The sequence below is a fragment of the Melopsittacus undulatus genome, chromosome W, assembly GCF_012275295.1.
Source record: "Melopsittacus undulatus isolate bMelUnd1 chromosome W, bMelUnd1.mat.Z, whole genome shotgun sequence".
In the NCBI taxonomy this organism is placed as follows: domain Eukaryota; kingdom Metazoa; phylum Chordata; class Aves; order Psittaciformes; family Psittaculidae; genus Melopsittacus; species Melopsittacus undulatus.
The window spans coordinates 255023-274799 of NC_047558.1; the positions used below are offsets into that span (position 1 = coordinate 255023).

Consider the following 19777-nt stretch of genomic DNA (forward strand, 5'->3'; position numbering starts at 1 on the left):
AAGCAGAGACAGGACACCTGACCCAAACTAGCCAAAGGGGTATTCCATACTACAGCACATCATGCCCAGGATGTAAACTGGGAGTGACCCGGAAGGGCAGGCTCACTGCTTGGTTGGGCTGGGTGAGGGGAGGTATCAGTCGGAGGGTGGTGAGGTGTTATATTCTCTTCCTTTGTTATCTCCTTTATCATTATTATTATTGATGGCAGCAGTAGTGGTTTTATGTTATACCTTAGTTACTAAACTGTTCTTATCTCAACCCGTGGGAGTTACATTCTTTTCAGTTCTCCTCCCCATCTCTCTGGGAGCGGGGGTAGGGAAGGAAGGGGGGGAGTGAAAGAGAGACTGTGTGGCTGATTTATGGCTGACTGGATTTAAACCATGACACCTGGTCTAGTGGGCAGGTCCCAGACGAGATTGGCCAATATGCACCTCTATAAAAAGGGCAGGAACAAGGACCCCAAAAACTAAAGGCCTTTCAGCCTGACCTCAGTGCTGGGGAAGGTTATGGAGCAGATGATCCTAAGTGAGATCATACAGCACATGTGGGAAAACCAGGGAATCAGGTCCTGCTTGACCAACCTGATCTCCTCCTATGACTAGGAGGTTGATACCTGCCTGGTTGACCTGCCTGGTTGATGAGGGAAAGGCTGTAGACATTGTGTATTTGGACTTAAGTAAAGCATTTGACACTGTCTTTCACAGCATTCTCCTGGAGAAACTGGCTGCTCATGGCCTGGATAGGTATATTCTTTGCTGGCTTGGAAACTGGCTGGATGACTGAATTCCAATAGTGGTGGTAAACGATGTCACATCTAGCTGGTGCAAGTCAGCAGTGGTGTCTCCCAGGGCTTGGTATTAGGGCCATTGTTGTCGGATATCTTTATTGTTGATCTGGATGAGAGAATTGAGTGCACCCTCAGTAAATTTGCAGACAACACCAAGTTGGCTGGTAGTGTTGATCTGCTGGAGGATAGGAAGGCTCTGCAGACAGGCTGGATTGATGGGCTGTGGCCAATGGTATGAAGTTCAACAAGGCGAAGTGCCGCATTCTGCACTTGGGTCACATCAACCCTGTGCAACGCTACAAGCTTGGGAAAGAGTGGCTGGAAAACTGTTTAGTGGAAAAGGACCTGGGGATGCTGATTGATGGCCAGCTGAACATGAGTCAGCAGTGTTCCCAGGCAGACAAGAAAGCCAATGGCATCCTGGCTTGTATCAGAAATAGTGTAGCCAGCAAGACTAGGGAAGTGATCATCCCCGTGTACTTGGCACTGGCAAGGCCATACCTTGGATCCTGTGTTCAGTTCTGGGCTCCTCACTACAAGAGAGACATTGAGGTGCTGGAGTGGGTCCAGAAAAGGGCAACAAAGCTGATGAAGGGTCTAAAGCACAAGTCTTATGAGGAATGGATGAGGGAACTGGGGTTGTTTAGTCTGGAGAAGTGAAGGCTCAGGGGGGACCATATTGCTCTCTACAACTACCTGGAAAGGAGGTTGTAGTGAGGCGGGGGTCATTCTCTTCTCCCACAAAACAAACGATAGGACAAGAGGTAACAGCCTCAAGCTGTGCTGGGGAGGTTTAGACTGGATATTAGGAAAAATTTCTTAATCGAGAGGGTGATCAGGCATTGGAACAGGCAGCCCAGGTCATCATCTCTGGAAGTGTTCAAAAACCTTGTAGATGAGTCCCTTAGTGACATGGTTTAGTGGTGGTCTTGGCAGTCCTGGGCTAATGGTTGGACTTGATGATCTTAAAGGTCTTTTTCAGCCTACTCGATTCTATGATTCTTGAAACTTCATTTAAGTGCTTAGATTGCAATATACACCTTGGAGTTTATATTTAAAAACTAAATTTTTTTTTGGTAGCTCCTAGGGGTTTCATTGAGACTGGATCAGTGTATGAGTGTATGCTGTGCAAACAGGAAAGTGCATCAGTGCCAACTCTCTGTCAATATAAGATTTGGATGAGAACAGAGACCCTTTTCTACTATAATGTCTGTAAAATCAGCCTGCAAAGCTGTTCTGGACTGTAAGGTGCTTTACCAGTCTGCATGTCTTCAGATCTAGGAACAAGTTGTGACTGCCACAAAAAGTGCATGTGCATGTACCAAACTTTTACAGAGCTGCTGGTGGAAAAATTGGGTTAACGGCATATAGCTCAACATATTCACATAAGCATGAATGATGCTTGTTAGTTATTCTATAACTTATTGTTTGCAGTTGACTCTGGTAGTTGATACAAATTGCTGTCAGACCGTATTTTCTTGCACACAAACACATATGCTTTTGCTTTAAATTTGTACAAATATTTCAAATTTATTTGGGCATATTTTAAGCAACTGATAGATTCTTTTATATATATATTTTTTGAGTATTGAAATGAATAAGTATTTGGATGGAGCTTTAGGCAAGGTTTTAAGGACAGCAGAACTTGGAAAAAAAAAATCTGTAATTATAATATCAGTGGCTTTTATCCAGCAAAGGATATCTGCTCTCTGAGGCCACAACCTTTTTTTTTAAGATCAGAATTCCTCTTCGCTTTGCACCTATAAGATATAATTGCAGTAAGCTGCTGAGAATGCTTCTTTACCTGTTTGGCTTTGACTGTGTTTTGTGCTGCCATGACAACTCAATCACAAAGAGGCTTGGGTTTGTGGTTTCTAGGCCTGATTAATACAATGCACTGTAGTTATGAGTAAGAAAAATCCCTACGGGCTCTTTTCTAATTTAAATATTTCCACTGCTCCCAAGACTTCCCCAGATTTCATTATACATTTTTTTCAGATTAGTTGTAATAGAAATATTTCTTTTGTTTACTGTAGCCTATACACTGGGAAGAGTACCTGGAATTTATCTTAGCTTTCATATTGGTTTTGGGGTCTTTTTGAGAGGGGTGCTTTACCTGCTATATACCCTAAGAACTGAGACACTAGCATAACAGTATTTCAGTATCCTATTTTTATAGTGCCAGTGCTCATCCAGAAAGGCATTGCAGATAATACAAGACTACTTATTTAGCTATTGACAAATTCTTCCATTACTGCTATTTCTTCTCTGTGCCAGTGTAGATGGAAAATTAGTTGAAGAACATTAAAGCACTGAAATGGGAAAAACAACAAAACACAAAGCTACATATATTTAATTTTTCTACATGCAGTGTTAACTGATTTGATAAAAATAGTTCTAATTTTCTGTTATGTTTTGTTGGGTTTTGTTTGTTTGAAGTGAATTGGAACTAAACCAAAAAGTCTTACTTAATTCTTTTTTACTGCAGCTGCTGTAGAAATGTATGCACAGCTACTGTTTTGGTAAACAAAGCCTAGTAGCCAGATGGTGGTAATACTAAAAAAGTTGAGCGATATGATTTGGGAACTAGCCTACTGGAATATTCTGTGCTTTGCCTAGATACCTTAGATTTAGTACACAGTAGAAGACTTTAAATGTGTTATCACTGCAGTGGATTGAAAAAACAAATAGACCATTATGTAGAATACGAATAATGCTTCTTAAAATTGCAGTTCATTCTTTCTGATACACATTCAAATTGTTCTCAGACTGTATTTACTTACACATAAATAGATGTGCACTTGCTCTAAATCAGGGTAAGGATTTCAAACCTAGGTATGCTGTTTAACATCTTTGTCAGCAACATGGACTGAGTGCACCCTCAGTAAGTTTTCTGATGACACCAAGCCGTGTGGTGAAGTTGATGCACTGGAGGGAAGGGATGCCATCCAAAGGGACTTTGACAGGCTTGAGAGGTGGGCCAGCACAAACTTCATGAAGTTCAACAAGGCCAAGTGCAAGATCTTGCACCTGGGTCAGAGCAATCCCAAGCACAACAACAGGTTGGGTGGAGACTGGATTGAGAGCAGCCCTGAGGAGAAGGACTTGGGGGTGTTGGTTGATGAAAAGCTCAACATGAGCTGTCAGTGGAGGATGCAGGAGACCACACAGCATTTCCCAGCAAGGCAGAGGAGGAAGATATGGACTCAAAAAAAGAAGCTGCACCAGCCCCAGTGACAAGTACAGCACCATCATTTGAGAGTTCTGAAGGTTTTGAAGGGCCTTTGGGTGCCCTTGGGACCTGCCTGCTGATTGTGATGGAGATCACCATGTTGGCACACATAAAGAGTGTGTTCTACCCACAACCATTTTGTCTGATCTCAAAACTTAAGCAGAGTCAGGTTTGGGTCTTGTCTAGGGTTAGACAACGATATAGGAGCACCAGGAGATTTTCCCCAAGGCTGGACAGTCATGAGTGGCAGGGCATGTGGGACAGTATGTTTAGTCTGACCAAGAACTTTCTGAGTCTCATGCTCTGCCAGGGAGGAGGAGAAGCCAGGAGGAAGCAGAAACAGGACACCTGATCCAAACTAGCCAAAGAGATATTCCATACCACAGCACATCATGCCCAGCATGTAAACTGAGAGTTACCCGGAAGGGCTAGTTCATTGCTTGGTTGGGCTGGGTATTGGTCAGTGGGTGGTATTGTATCCTCTTCCCTTGTTATTTCCCTTATCATTATTATTATTGGTGGTAGCAGTAGCGATTTGTGTTATACCTTAGTTACTAAACTGTTCTTATCTCAACCCGTGAGAGTTACAGTCTTTCAATTCTTCTCCCCATCCCTCCAGGAGCAGCGATAGGAAGGAGGGGGGTGGGGGGCAGTGAGTGAACAGCTACATGGTTTTGCTGGGTTGCCGATTGGGCTTAAACCATGACACCAGAGAAATGGTAAATGCTCCATCCCTGGCAGTGTTCAAGGCCAGAGCCCTGGGCAACATGTTCTAGGATGAGGTGTCCCTGACCCATGGCAGGGGGCTTGGAACTAGTTTATCCTACGTTTTTTTCCAACCCTAAATATTCTATGATTTTATGCCTTGCTCATTCAAGGAGAATGAATGTGTGGCTTTAGAGGAAGGGGTGGGTTCCTAAATTAACTCTTTAAGAAATGTTAATCTTACCTGCATTGTTTGAGGAGTAGCTGTGTGTTCTGAATGTGCTAGCATTGGCATAGTCAGTAGAAGAACGTACATCTGGCTCCCCTACCTGCACATTTGCACATATGCACATAAAGTAGCCTTTACCTACTCGAAGTGCTTGCTCTGCATGTAGCTCCCAGAAATTAGGACCTGAAAACATGTTGTTTTTTTACTTATAAAATACAAATATCTGATAGTTCAGATAAAAAGATATGCAAGTGACTTGCACTCAGTTTTCTGTGCCTTTGGAAATCTGTTTTTTGTGCACAAAGCCTATTCATACTTCAGCCTATGTCTGGAAAAAAGTGGTGCATGCCTAATACGGAGGAATATATCATGTCTTCTCAGCCAGTTTTGATGATGGGTTCCACTATCTAGGACTTGTGCATATTGATTTAATTTAATCAACTAATACTTGCAACAGCAAGAAGCAAATAAGGATCTAGCTTAGCAATGGTATGGGAAAAAGTGAACCACAAGTAACTGTTTCATGTCCACTTATGTGGTTTTAGGCACTATGCCACTGTCATAAAAAATGTTCAGATTTATGATATAGGTGACCTTTGTATGTGTCTTTTTTTTATTACAGTAGCTCCAACAGATTCCAGTCTGCATTTCATAGAAAGGTTAGGGTTGGAACGGGACCTATACCTATATGTCCGTGTAAAAGTCCCTCTCCAGATTTCCTATAGTCCCCCTTTAGGTATTGGAAGGTTGCTATAAGATCTCCACGCAGCCTTCTCTCCTCCAGGCTGAACAAGCCTAACTCTCTCATCCTGTCTTCAGAGGAGAGGTGCTCCAGTCCTTTGATCATCTTTGTGGCCCTCCTCTGGACTCACTGGAGCAGGTCCACATCCATCATGTGTTGGGGGCCCCAAAGCTGAATGCACTACTCCAGCTGGGGTCTCACAAGAGCAGAGAAGAAGGGAAAGTCACCTCCTTCGACCTGCTGGCCATGCTCTTATTGATGCAGCTCAGCATACGGTTGATTTTCTGGGCTGCAAGCGGATGCTGACAGCTCATGTTGAGCTTTTCATCAACCAACACCCTCAAGTCCTTCTCCTCAGGGCTGCTCTCAATCCAGTCTCCACCCAACCTGTTGTGCTTGGGATTGCCCTGACCCAGGTGCAGGATCTTGCACTTGGCCTTGTTGAACTTCATGGAGTTTGTGCTGGCCCACCTCTCAAGCCTGTCAAAGTCCCTTTGGATGGCATCCCTTCCCTCCAGTGCATCAACTTCACCACACGGCTTGGTGTCATCAGAAAACTTACTGAGGGTGCACTCAGTCCATGTTGCTGACAAAGATGTTAAACAGCATACCTAGGTTTGAAATCCTTACCCTGATTTAGAGCAAGTGCACATCTATTTATGTGTAAGTAAATACACTCTGCATATGTTGTGATGTGAAAACTAAGTATCCGTAAAAGCTAAAGTGGCACCACCTTGGGAGATAGATACCTTGGGGTATGGGATGAATCTCCACTGCCTACCTCCTGCAGGGCGGATTCCAGCTTCTGCTCACTATAGTAGTGTAAATGCCTGAGAAGCTAGCAACAAATGTCTTCACAGTGATCCTTGTTCTTGGGCTCCCTCAGCATATTGCTGGGATGCAGATACTTGCAGACTGTGTGCACATACTGCTGTCTCAGTCTGTTCCCTCTGCAGAAAAACAGGGCCTATGAAGTTCTCCAGTAGAGTGAAGGTTTGTTTATAAAAATTTAACTGTAGATTAGTAATATGTCTTAACCTCCTGTTTCTAGCTGAGAAATTGCATGTGAGCTGTCAGTGTGTGCTTGCAGCCAAGAAAGCCAACTGTATAGTGGTCTGCATCAAAAGGAGCACGGTCAGCATGTCCAAGGAGGTGATTCTCTCCTCTGCTCCACTGGAGCAGGTGAAGAGTGTGAGGTATCCTCCCTGTAAGGAGAGGCAGAGACATGTGAAGAACTGTGGCCGCAATCCCATTCCCTGTCCCCCTGTGCCCCTGAGGGGGAGAAGGTAGAGAAAATTGGGAGTGCAGTTAAGCCCAGGAAAAATGGAGGAGTGGGGGAAAAGTGTTTTGAAGGTTTGTTTCCATTTCTCATTACCCTACGCTGATTTGATTGGTAATAAATAATTTCCCTGAGTTGAGACTATTTTGCCCATGACAGTAAGCGGTGAGTGATCTCCTTGTCCTTATCTCAGCCAAAGAACCTTTTGTTACATTTTCTCTTTCCTGTCCAGCTGAGGAGGGGCAGTGATAAAGCAGCTCCGGTGGGCACCTGTTGTCCAGCAGGGTCAACCCACTACAGCAGGTTAGGTAACTGGACTGTATTAGTGCCATCATTGGTGACCTCATCAATGTTTACAAATATGTAAAGGGTGGGTGTCAGGATCATAGAATCATAGAATAGTTAGGGTTGGAAAGGACCTTAAGATCATCTAGTTCCAACCCCCCTGCCATGGGCAGGGACACCTCACACTAAACCATGCCACCCAAGGCTCTGTCCAACCTGGTCTTGAACACTGCCAGGGATGGAGCATTCACTACCTCCCTGGGCAACCCATTCCAGTACCTCACCACCCTAACAGTAAAGAATTTCTTCCTTATATCCAGTCTAAACCTCTGCTGCTTAAGTTTCAACCCATTATCCCTTGTCCTATCACTACAGTCCCTAATGAATAGTGCCTCTCCAGCATCCCTGTACCCCCGCTTCAGATACTGGAAGACTGCTATGAGGTCTCCACGCAGCCTTCTCTTCTCCAGGCTGAACAGCCCCAACTTTCTCAGCCTGTCTTCATACAGGAGGTGCTCCAGTCCCCTGATGATCCCTGTGGCCCTCCTCTGGACTTGTTCTAACAGTTCCATGTCCTTTTTATGTTGAGGACACCAGAACTGCACACAATACTCCAAGTGAGGTCTCACGAGAGCAGAGTAGTGGGGCAGGATCACCTCCTTCGACCTGCTGGTCACGCTCCTTTTGATGATGGAGCTAGGTTTTTTTCAGTCATATCCAGTGATAGGACAAGGGGCAATGGGTGTAAACTGGAGCATAGGAGGTTCCATGTGAACATCAGGAAGAACTTCTTTACTGTGAGAGTGACAGAGCACTGGAACAGGTTGCCCAGGGGGTTGTGGAGTCTCCTACGTTGGAGATATTCAAGGCCCGCCTGGACAAGTTCCTGTGTGATGTACTCTAGATTACCCTGCTCTTGCAGGGGGATTGGATTCTATGATCTTTCAAGATCCCTTCCAACCATTGGGATTCTGTGATTCTGTGTAGAGATCAGGAGCTGTGTTTATAAATGTTGTTGCTTGCAATGTGAATTCTTAAAAAATCTCAGTGGAGAGGAGGGGAGAGAGAGCCAGGAGCTGTGTTTCTGTCTAAATGTAAGTAGGGAATTAATGTCAGGTCTACTGTTACCTCTAAATATTTCTGGAGACAGTGATCTGTCCAGGACCTTTTGAATTCTTTATAGGAGTTTAGCTACTTACTGAGAGTAGGAAGAACACTGAAAGGACCTGTTCCCACTCCAATTTTTAGGCTTTTCCTCAGCTCATAAATGAGAGTATTATGTATGCTTCATATGAAAGTGACACTATATATAAAAAAGAATAAATCTCCTATACAGTTTCTTTGACACCACCCATCCAACTCTCATTTACTGGGAATTAACTTCAAATAGAGCTGTCTTAAGTGTCCTGTTACCCAGCTGGTACCACGCAGCTGCTCACTCATCATCATTCCCCCCCCCCCCTTTCCCCTCTCTGGGTAGGATGGTGAGGAGAATCAAAGGAATGTAAAACCCATGGGTTGAGATAAGAAATTAAGTAAAATATAATGATAATAGGAATAATACCAACAATAGCAATACTGATAATAATAATAGGGAATAACAAAAAAAAAAGAGAAATGAAATCTCAAAAACACAAGTGATGCCCAATATAATTGCTCACCATCTGCTGACTGATACCCAGCCTGACCTGAGCAGCAACTGGTCCCTTCCAGGTAACTCCCCCCAGTTTCTATACTGGGCATGATGTGCTGTGGTATGGAATATTCCTTTGGCTAATTCAAGTCAGGTGACCTGTCTCTGCTCCCTCCCAGCTTCTTGTGCCTGCCTCACTGGCAGAGCATGAGACACTGAAAAGTTCTTGATTAGGGTAAGTGCTACTTAGCAACAACTAAAAACATTGGTGTGTTATCGACACTGTTCTCAGACTAAAGCCAAAACAGCACTGCACCAGCTACTGATTGATGATTGATTGATGGCTTGGCTTTGCGAATGAAGATTTGGGAAGGGCTTTACCCATGCTTACTACAAGCGTGATGAGAACTAAAAGGGCAATGTGTGATAGGCAAATCCGGTTGGAAAAAACTGCTTGGTCATTCAGGATGCTGCCAAACAAGACTGTCATCTCCTGGGTCAGTCTCGAGGGACCAATGTCCTGAACCACCTGCATGCAGGGTTGGGTCTGTGGCTTCCAGTGTACCTTATCACCTGACGTTTCGTCCCTCGCCTGTTGCTACAGGGCTTTGCAAATGTGAGTAAACCTTTCTAGCCTGCACAGTGCATTTTTTAGGTGAGGTATAGCGTGCGCAGAACTGGCCCCACCCTTTATACCTGAGGTTTATCTGCTAGGGCCTAGCTAACTTGGATGGTGACAGCAAAGTCCTCAGGTCGTAGGTTTAGTTAGAGTGTCCTTCTCTTAGATGGAAGGCCTTACAAGGCTAGATGAGCTCCATCTGCCCAGGTTTGAAGTTAGAATTTTTCTTCTCCTAGGATGGTTGCCCAAAGGCTAGTGAGAAGGATTGATTGATGATGGCTTGACTTCACAAACAAAGATTAGGGAAGGGCTTTACCCACACTTACTACAAGTGTGAGCAGGATTACTACTGCAACAACACATCATCAGTAGGATAAAACTAACCTGTCTCACGATGGTCTAAACCCAGTTCATGTTCCCTGTTAGTGGGTGAATAATCCAACGCTTGGTGAATTCTGCTTCAGAATGATTGGAAGAGCCGACATCGAAGGATCAAAAAGCGATGTCACTATGAAGGCTTGGCTGCCACAAGCCAGTTATCCCTGTGGTAACTTTTCTGACACCTCCTGCTTAAAACCCAAACTACTAGGAAGGAGAAAAATAACTCTATCCCACCCCAAACCAGGACACTAAGTTTTAACAAAGCCTCTTTTGAGAGGGCATTCATGAAAGCATGCTTTGACTACTTAAAAACCAAAGGGAAAGGCAGAGGGAGGGCAATTTCCCTCTTCTCTGTAAAAGTGCTTAGTAGAGCCCAGAGCAAGAAAACCACATACACCTGGGCTTCTTCATTCTCCCCCTGCTTCCTTTCTGTGCATTTTACAGCTTACTGACTTTTCAGCTTCAACTCTAACTTGGTAAACATCCTCCTGCAAAATTGAGGTTAGCATGTGTGTATGACCTGCATGGTAGAGTATCAGAATATTGCAGTTCAATGTAATCCAAATAGTGATGCTGAGTGCAATGCACAGCATAAACAGAAAAAAAGAGAGAATTTCCTGTAGCTTGCAGAGCTTTTTAAAAACGGAGATGCAATATTTTGGTCTAGACCTATGTATATATTTCATTTTTTTCCCACCTAATTTTCATGTGATACTGCTTCCTACAACACACTTTTATATTTCAAGAATACTAAATCAGTTTTGGACTTTGAGTGAGTATGGTTTTATATTATTTCTTTTATAAATAGATAACGAATAGCACCTTACTTGTAGTGTCAGTTCCAGATTTTATATGCAGTCTGTTCAAGTTTAATACTGACACAGTATATGAAACTTGTTTGTATTGCTCTGTATCTATACCTCTGACTTGAGCCAAAAATCAATGTCATGTTAACACAAAAGCCAAAAGAAACACCCAAATTTTTGCAGTGATATAATATTGAGAGCCAAATCTGGGTGTGGGGTTTGGAAAATTGCTACTAACTTGATGAGCTACTGGGAGTTTCACAATAGTCTTAATCAGATACAACTCTGCTTCTGCAGATGTCATTTCCCAAATAAATGTTTTTACCAGCCGGTAACTCACTCTCCCCCTTCCCCCCCCCCCCCCCCCCCCCCCCCAACTCCAGACAGGATAGGGAGGAGAGTCAAAAGAATGTAAATCCGATGGGCTGACATAAGAACAGTCCAATACCTAAAGTATAATACAAAACTACTACTGCTACTACCAATAATAATAATAATGGAAATCACAGGGGGAGAGAATATAAAACTAAAAGGGGAAAGGAAAAGAAACAATAAACCAAGTGATGCACAATGCAATTGCTCACCACCCACTGGCTGATACACAGCCCAACCAGAGCAGCCATGAACCCTTCCTGGTAACTCCTCCCATTTTCTATACTGGGCATGATGTGCTGTGGTATGGAATACCCCTTTGGCTAGTTTGGGTCCGGTGTCCTGTCTCTGCTTCCTCCCGGCTTCTTGTGCCCCTCCTCACTGGCAGAGCATGAGAGACTGAAATGTCCTTGATTGGGGTAAGCACTTCTTAGCAACAACTAACATTGGTGTGCTATCAGTACTGTTCTCAGACTAAAGCCAAAACACAGCATTGCACCAGCTACTAGGAAGGAGAAAAATACCTGTTACAGCTGAACCCAGGACATCTTGCTATCAAACTTTTTATGAATGTTGTGATGGAATGGCAGAGGTAAACTAGATGCTTTTGATTTTTTTGGAGATGAAAAGGGAAAGAAAGTGTTCATTATATTTGTAATTAAAGCAAGTTCTTTAAGATGTATTATTTCTCAGAAAGAGATGATGATTTTTACCTGATTAATGAAATTTTATTGATAATGAGTTATGGTATTTTACTTAATAATGCAAGCTCTCTTTTTTTTTTTTCCCTTCACAGGTTTCCACTTGAGTGGCACAGTGATGGAGCCTGCAGTGCAGTCGGAGCCAGAAACTGTTTGCAGTGTAGCCATCAGCTTTGATCGTTGCAAGATTACCTCAGTGACCTGTAGCTGTGGAAACAAAGACATATTTTACTGTGCCCACGTTGTGGCACTCTCTTTATATCGGATTCGCAAGCCAGATCAGGTCAAACTGCATCTTCCCATTTCAGAGACACTCTTCCAAATGAACAGAGACCAACTGCAAAAGTTTGTTCAGTATTTGATCACAGCGCATCACACAGAAGTTTTGCCAACTGCTCAAAAATTAGCAGATGAAATTCTTTCTCAGAATTCAGAAATCAATCAAGTCCATGGTAAGTTTGATACTTATTCTTTTCTTTTTGTTTTCCTCTGGTTTTGAGAGCTTTTTTTTTGTGTGTCATTCAGGAGTGTGACCTCCTGAGGTCCCTTCCAATCTGAATTATTATATGATTTTTATGGTGTTTACTAAAGAGGATTCTGCTATTGAATCTTTGCTTTAAGAGGTCTTAAAGGTCTTTTCCAACCTAGTTGATTCTATGATTCTTGATTCTGTGATTCTATGTTTAGGAAGTAATACTTTTTGGAAAAGAGAAAATACATGTTTGTTAGATACAGCATAGGTGGAACAAAAGAAGGGAATATTGCTGATAATGAGCCTCATCTGTAGCTTAGCCACTCTCCTTAGAGTCTGGTGACACTAGCAGGTCCAGGCAGGTGGTGCTGCAAGAAGGTGAATATCAGGAGCAGTGCTCTTTGCCTTTGAGGGCTATGGGGATGTGGCCAGAGGCACAGCAATTGCTCTAGTTGTTGTGGAACGTAATGAGAATGTGGTTTGCAGGGCTGCCTGATGGCAGTGAAAAGGGAAGCTTAAGTAGATGCAGGACATTAAGCAATAGAGGAAGATGCTCAGATGTTTTAAGCTGAAGGTGTGTATTTCATTAGAGTTAGTAATAGCCTGAACGTAAGGAATTAAGGGGAAGAAAGAATTACTATGAATATGCAAGTGGTGCAGAGAAGACTGAAACAGTCAAGGGTGATTAGAAAAGGAGAAGGCAAGATTGAGAAAGGAAAAATGATGGCTATAATGGCTATATTGGCTATGCTATGGCTAATGTAAGAGGAGAAATGACAGAAAGGGTGTTGCAGAGAGTGCTTAAACTCCATCAATATTGCTGGAGTTGATCATGTTGATCTTTGTCAGCTGTTTCCTTATTCTCAAAATATCTCTTTACTCATTAGTATTTAAAGTATTTTTAGAGAGACATTTAATGCTTATCACAGCCCAAATAGTAAAAAGAATAGGAAACAAAAAACTAAGTTGTTGATCAATTATAAAATTTCACAATGAGTTTGAGTATGGTAGTTTAAAAAATATCCACAGAACTAAAATGGTTTTTTACATGTTGCTGTTTTCCTAGTAAAGAAGATTGTAGTATGTCTTTATTTCTTTATTGACTTTTGATATTTCTTAATCAAATACTGAAAACTGAAGTAGAAAATCCAGGCAGCACAAGAAAATAAGCTGCTGTTACCAAAGACAGCTGAATTACAGAAGAGGATCTATAGTCTCCTGATTTTCTTCTCAGACTCCCATGTCTGATTATTTTTTTTTATTTTTTCTTTTAAAGATATATTTACAATGTTAAAAATTCCAGGATTCTTTTTAAGGACAAAGTTAGTTTCCCTGATTACGTAGCAAGTGAGCATTCTTCTGGGACTCATACTGTAATTCTGTTATTTTGATCTTTAATCAAATGACTTAAATTAGAAACAAAAAAGCTAACCAGAAGAAATCTACCCCTAATTCTAATAGCATAGGTGGCTTAACATAAGATCACCATTCACTCTGTCATATCTCCTGTGCTGCAGGTGTTCACTTTTTTAATACAAAACTATCTTGTAGATCTCTCTTGCTTTGAAAAGTTTGACCTCACTAAACCAATGTTTGAAGAGGAATTATATTGAATACTGCTTGAAGGCACAGGTAAGTAAGAGGAAAAACATTTTTATAAAAGTCCGAGGAGACCTAGCATAGAAACACCAGAATCATAGAACAGTTAGGGTTGGAAAGGACCTGAAGATCATCTAGTTCCAACCCCCCTGCCATGGGCAGGGACACCTCACACTAAACCATATCACCCAAGGCTTCATCCAACCTGGTCTTGAACACTGCCAGGGATGGAGCATTCACTACCTCCCTGGGCAACCCATTCCAGTACCTCACCACCCTAACAGTAAAGAATTTCTTCCTTATATCCAGTCTAAACCTCTGCTGTTTAAGTTTGAACCCGTTACCCCTTGTCCTATCACTACAGTCCTTACTGAATAGTCCCTCCCCAGCATCCCTTTAGGCCCCCTTCAGATACTGGAAGGCTGCTATGAGGTCTCCACGCAGCCTTCTCTTCTCCAGGCTGAACAGCCCCAACTTTCTCAGCCTGCCTTCATACTGGAGGTGTTCCAGTCCCCTGATCATCCTCGTGGTCCTCCTCTGGACTTGTTCTAACAGTTCCATGTCCTTTTTATGTTGAGGACACCAGAACTGCACACAATACTCCAAGTGAGGTCTCACGAGAGCAGAGTAGAGGGGCAGGATCACTTCCTTTGACCTGCTGGTCACGCTTTTTTTGATGCAGCCCAGAATACGGTTGGCTTTCTGGGCTGTGAGTGCACACTGCTGGCTCATGTTCATTTTCTCATTGACTAACACCCCCAAGTCCTTCTTCACAGGACTGCCACGAATTTCCTTTTTGCCCAACCTGTAGCTGTGCCTGGGATTGCTCCGACCCAGGTGTAGGACCTTGCACTTGGCATGGTTAAACTTCATGAGGTTGGCATCAGCCCACCTCACAAGTGAGTCAAGGTCCCTCTGAATGGCATTCCTTCCCTCCAGTGTATCAACGGAACCACACTGTTTGGTGTCATCTGCAAACTTGCTGAGGGCACACTCAATCCCATTTTCCATGTCAGTGACAAAGATATCAAACAAGACCGGTCCCAACCCTGATCCCTGAGGGACACCACTCGTTACTGATCTCCAGCCGGACATTGAACCGTTGACCACAACTCTTTGAGTGCGACCATCCAGCCAGTTCTTTATCCACCGAGTGGTCCACCTATCAAATTGGTGACACTCCAATTTAGAGACAAGGATGTCATGTGGGACAGGGTTGAATGCTTTGCACAAGTCCAGGTAGATGACGTCAACTGAAACAGCTTTGATTAAAGGAAAGTCCTGAATTTGGAGCTAGATGAGGAAATTCTCATCAATGTTACCTAATTCCAGGTTTGGTTTATATAAAACTTCTTCTTTTTCTTCTTTTCCTCCTGTGATGGCTGTACTAGTTCTAGTTTTCATATATTTCTAGTGATAGGCAAAAGAAATCAGCTCTTGAACACTACTTATTGTTTCATAAGAATGATATGGGGCTTTGAAGATCTCTGACCACAGAAGTGTTGTTGATTTGTTTATAAGCTGGCAAGGGAGATGGAATAACTTAGCAGTGCTTTCCTTTCACAAAAGGTGAATTGGATAATTTTTTATTTGCTCAAAATTCTGTGTTATGAAGTATTTCATGACTGGCTTTAGCCACCTTCCTTGTGAAGGAGGTTACTGGGGGAACTAGTGATATGACTTACCACTTATGACATGGGTTTTGAAATAACAAAGCCTTTTAAGTCCCTCAGTGGATACAAGTGATGCAATATCCTTTCTTGCTTCATGACTGAGCCTCATGACAGGAAAAAAAATAAGGAGATGCTGTTAGAAGCATAGGAATGTGTTGTCTATTTACTAAGTTCTTCAGGAGAGCAAAGTGATTTATTGGAAATCTCTATTTGGCATGGTAATTTTCACTTGGTGTTGATTACATTACAAGAGGGTTTTGAATGTTTTTTAAGGCACAAAAGTACCTCTTACATTTGAGAATATTTGCTGTGTTTCGATTTTCTCACATGACAGTGTTACAGTTGTACATAGAATCATAGAATAGTTAGGGTTGGAAAGGATCTTAAGATCATCTAGTTCCAACCCCCCTGCCATGGGCAGGGACACCTCACACTAAACCATATCACCCAAGGCTTCATCCAACCTGGTCTTGAACACTGCCAGGGATGGAGCATTCACAACCTCCCTGGGCAACCCATTCCAGTACCTCACAACCCTAACAGTAAAGAATTTCTTCCTTATATCCAATCTAAAACTCTGCTGTTTAAGTTTGAACCCGTTACCCCTTGTCCTATCACTACAGTCCCTAATGAAGTGTCCCTCACCAGCATCCCTTTAGGCCCCCTTCAGATACTGGAAGGCTGCTATGAGGTCTCCACGCAGCCTTCTCTTCTCCAGGCTGAACAGCCCCAACTTTCTCAGCCTGTCTTCATATTGGATGGCTTCCTTTTAGACCAGTTCAGCACTTCCCAGGCAGTGTTCCTCCTCAAGCTGTTGTAAACCAGGATCAGAACAATAACTTACAGGTACTGTCTTTCTTTCTTTTTGTTGTTGTTTTTTTTTTTTAAACCATGAGCATGAAAACCTGTAGATTTTTAATTTCAGTTTACTACTGACGTGTAGTAGCAGCAACTTTCCTTTGAACTTTTGTCAGAAACTATCATCTTCCATGGGGACAGAATTGCCAGCCTGAGTCCCCCTTGCTACTTCCTCTGTTCTACAGAATATTTCAGGCTGAATCACTTAGTTGCTTCTGTCCTTCAGGATGTTATAACAGTGTATGGCCTGTCCCAGGTTTTGTAGCTGAAGGCAGGGTTTAGACTGGTGCTTTGGTGGCAGGATTTGAGTTGGTAAGCAGTCAGTCTTGCATTTCAGGCTGATGCTTCTGGCTGATGTCATGGAAAGTTGTGAATTCATCCAAAGTTCACTTGAGCCTGGCATTTCATGTCTGTCCTAAGCAATGTTCCTGGACATGCTGTGCAAGTTCACCAGTAACACCAGTGTGCAGCTTAGTTTTTTGATTTGGTGGTGGTTGTCTGGGGATACTTGCAAGCTTTTTATATTCTGACAGAGATATTTGGGTAACAAAATGCTGTTTGACACCTGATTCTTCTAATGCATTTTTGAAATTATCTCATTCATCAAATAGCCTTTTTTTGGCAGGGGGGGAAAGCAGGTGGAGCAGATGAATCTGAGGCATCTCCTGACAAGTTGCAGCAGATGAACCCTTTGCTTGTGGGCACAGCATGGGTTTTCTTCAAGACTTTCTTTGTATCCCTACTTTCAGAAGGGCTCAGAGTGACCCACAACTGACCTGTCAGACAAGCAGAGTGGTGATAATGCAAACCAGGAGTGAAAGTGTATGGCACTTCCTCTGGCTTTCACTGGCCAAGCAAATAAAACTGCAAGAAGCTTTAAGTTATTGCAGCCTAGAGACTGAGATGCTTGTCCTGAATGCTCCAGAACAAAGTTGTTTGGACTTATTAGGTACCTATGTTGAGGCTTGCCATTGTGAACTTGCACTAAATGCACAGGCTCTAAGCAGGTGTGCAAAAATGTTAGAGAAGCAAATTGCTGCTTCTGTGCAATGCGATTCCTGTTGGAATGTCTCAAATGCTATTTAAATTACACTGAATGTAGGATCTAAAAAAAAATATATGAGAACTGCTATATAGCCATTAGCAGATGGCAGATCTTTAGCTCTATTCTTAAGTTGCTTCAGTAGTTTAAAATTTATGTAAATATTTCCTATGAAGGATGTATGGTGCAGTTTCCTTGCTGGTTGAAATGGAGGACTGTAACAAAGTTACCTCTTAAAGCCATTACCTCATTGGAGTTGCAGTCTAAACTTCATGTTGCCAAATTTTGGTAGTTAAACAAGTTTAAAACTTGAGGCTTAATTTTCCCCTGGGAGATCATGGGAGAAGAGTATGTCCAGCTCTACCTAGTGTCATGGTTTAAGCCCAACCAGCAACCCAGAAACCACGCAGCCACTCGCTCTGACCCAGGTGTAGGACCTTGCACTTATCATGATTAAACTTCATGAATTTGGCATCAGCCCACCTCAGAAGCGTGTCAAGGTCCCTCTGGATGGCATTCCTTCCCTCCAGCATATCAACCAAATCACAAAGCTTGGTGTCATCTGCAAACTTGCTGAGGGCACACTCAATCTCACTGTCCATATCACCAACAAAGAAGTTAAACAAGACTTGTCCCAACACCAATCCCTGAAGGACACCACTCGTTACTGGTCTCCAGCTGGACATTGAGCCATTGACCATAACTCTTTCTGTGCGGCCATCCAGCCAGTTCTTTATCCACCGAGTGGTCCACCTATCAAATTTATGTCTCTCCAATTTAGAGACAAGGATGTCATGTGGGACAGTGTTGAACGCTTTGCACAAGTCCAGGTAGATGACATCACATGCTCTACCTTTGTCCATCAGTTCCATAGCCCCATCATAGAAGGCCACCCAATTGGTCAGGCAGGATTTCCCCTTAGTGAAGCCATGCTGGCTGTCACCAAGCACCTTGTTGTTTTTCACGTGCCCTAGCGTGCCTTCCAGGAGAATCTGCTCCCAGATTTTGTCAGTCACAGAGGTGAGACTGACTGGTCTGTAATTCCCCGGGTCATCCATTTTCCCCTTCTTGAAAATGGGGATTATATTTCCCTTTTTCCAGTCGTCGGGAACTTCACCTGACTGCCATGATTTTTCAAATATGATGGCCAGTGACTTAACAGCTTAATTCACTAGCTCTTTCAGGACCCACGGATGGATTTCATCAGGTCCCATGGACTTGTGTACAGTCAGGTTTTTAAGAAGATCTTGAACCAGATCCTCATGTACAGTGAGCCCAAGGTCTTCATTCTCACAGTCCTTTGCCTCTGCCTTCCAAGACCTGTGTGCTGTGGTCAGAGCCTTTGCCAGTGAAGACCGAGGCAAAGAAGTCATTAAGAAACTTCTTTGGTTTAAAGAGGGAAACATATTAATCGGTATCTCCAAATAGCCCTTTGGAACGTACAATATAGGAACAGCACTAGATCTGAATCTTTCTTTTAAAGCAAATCTTAAGAGATGCCTTCCAGGAGAATCTGCTCCAGGATTTTGCCAGACACAGAGGTGGGACTGTCTGATCTGTAGTTCCCTGCGTCATCCATGTTCTCCTTCTTGAAAATGTGGCTTATATTTCCCTTTTTCTAAAGAGCCTGTAGCTTTCCATTCCAACACTCCAGTTATAGGAGCCATCCCACCATGTTTCTGTGATGACTGTTAGTTATATCATACCCCCATAGACATGCACATATCTCTAATTCCTCTTGTTTGTTCCCCATGCTATGGGTGTTTGTATAGAGGCATCTGAGCTGAGCTCCAAATGAAGCCAGCTCATTGATTGGAGTGACTGGAATATCTAAATGGTCTGAGCATTTATCATAGGTGCTGGCACCTGAATGGGTGTGTTGGGATGGAATGATGCTCCCCTCCCCCAACACATCTAGTTTAAAGCTTTCTTGACCAGCATGGCAAGCCTCCTACCAAAACTGCTCTTCCCCTTTGTTGTCAGACCAACTCCACCAGATTCCAGTAGACCTGGCCTCCCAAATTGAGTCCCATGTTCTAAATACCCAAACCCCTGACTATGGCACCACTGTTCTAACCATTGTTTAATCTGGCAAATCTGCCTAGCCTTTTTAAGGTCCTCCCCTTTATCCTGGAGAACTGATGAAAAGACTCTCTCTGCTCCAGAGCCGCTAACCACCTCTCCCAGGGCTCTGTAGTCAATGTTCTCCAGGCTACTGCTATCTATATTACCCACATGCATCACTAGTGGGTAATAGTCAGTGGGACTTACTAGACCAGGCAGCCTCTCTGCAATATCCCTGATCCAAGCCCCTGGTAGGCAACACACCTCCCTTGAGACTGGGTCATGTCAACAGATGGG

At 43.1% G+C, this 19777-nt stretch overlaps 1 protein-coding gene across 3 annotated transcripts in view; it reads left to right on the forward strand.

The window, feature by feature from the left end:
* The window catches only part of LOC117438011 (zinc finger SWIM domain-containing protein 6-like), a 184740-nt gene that overhangs the window by 50419 nt on the left and 114544 nt on the right, over nt 1-19777 (forward strand). For all 3 annotated transcript variants that reach the window (XM_034073351.1, XM_034073352.1, XM_034073353.1), the window contains exon 2: nt 11868-12224. In XM_034073351.1, the coding sequence (XP_033929242.1) occupies nt 11868-12224 (357 nt within the window). The remainder of the gene's footprint in view (nt 1-11867; nt 12225-19777) is intronic.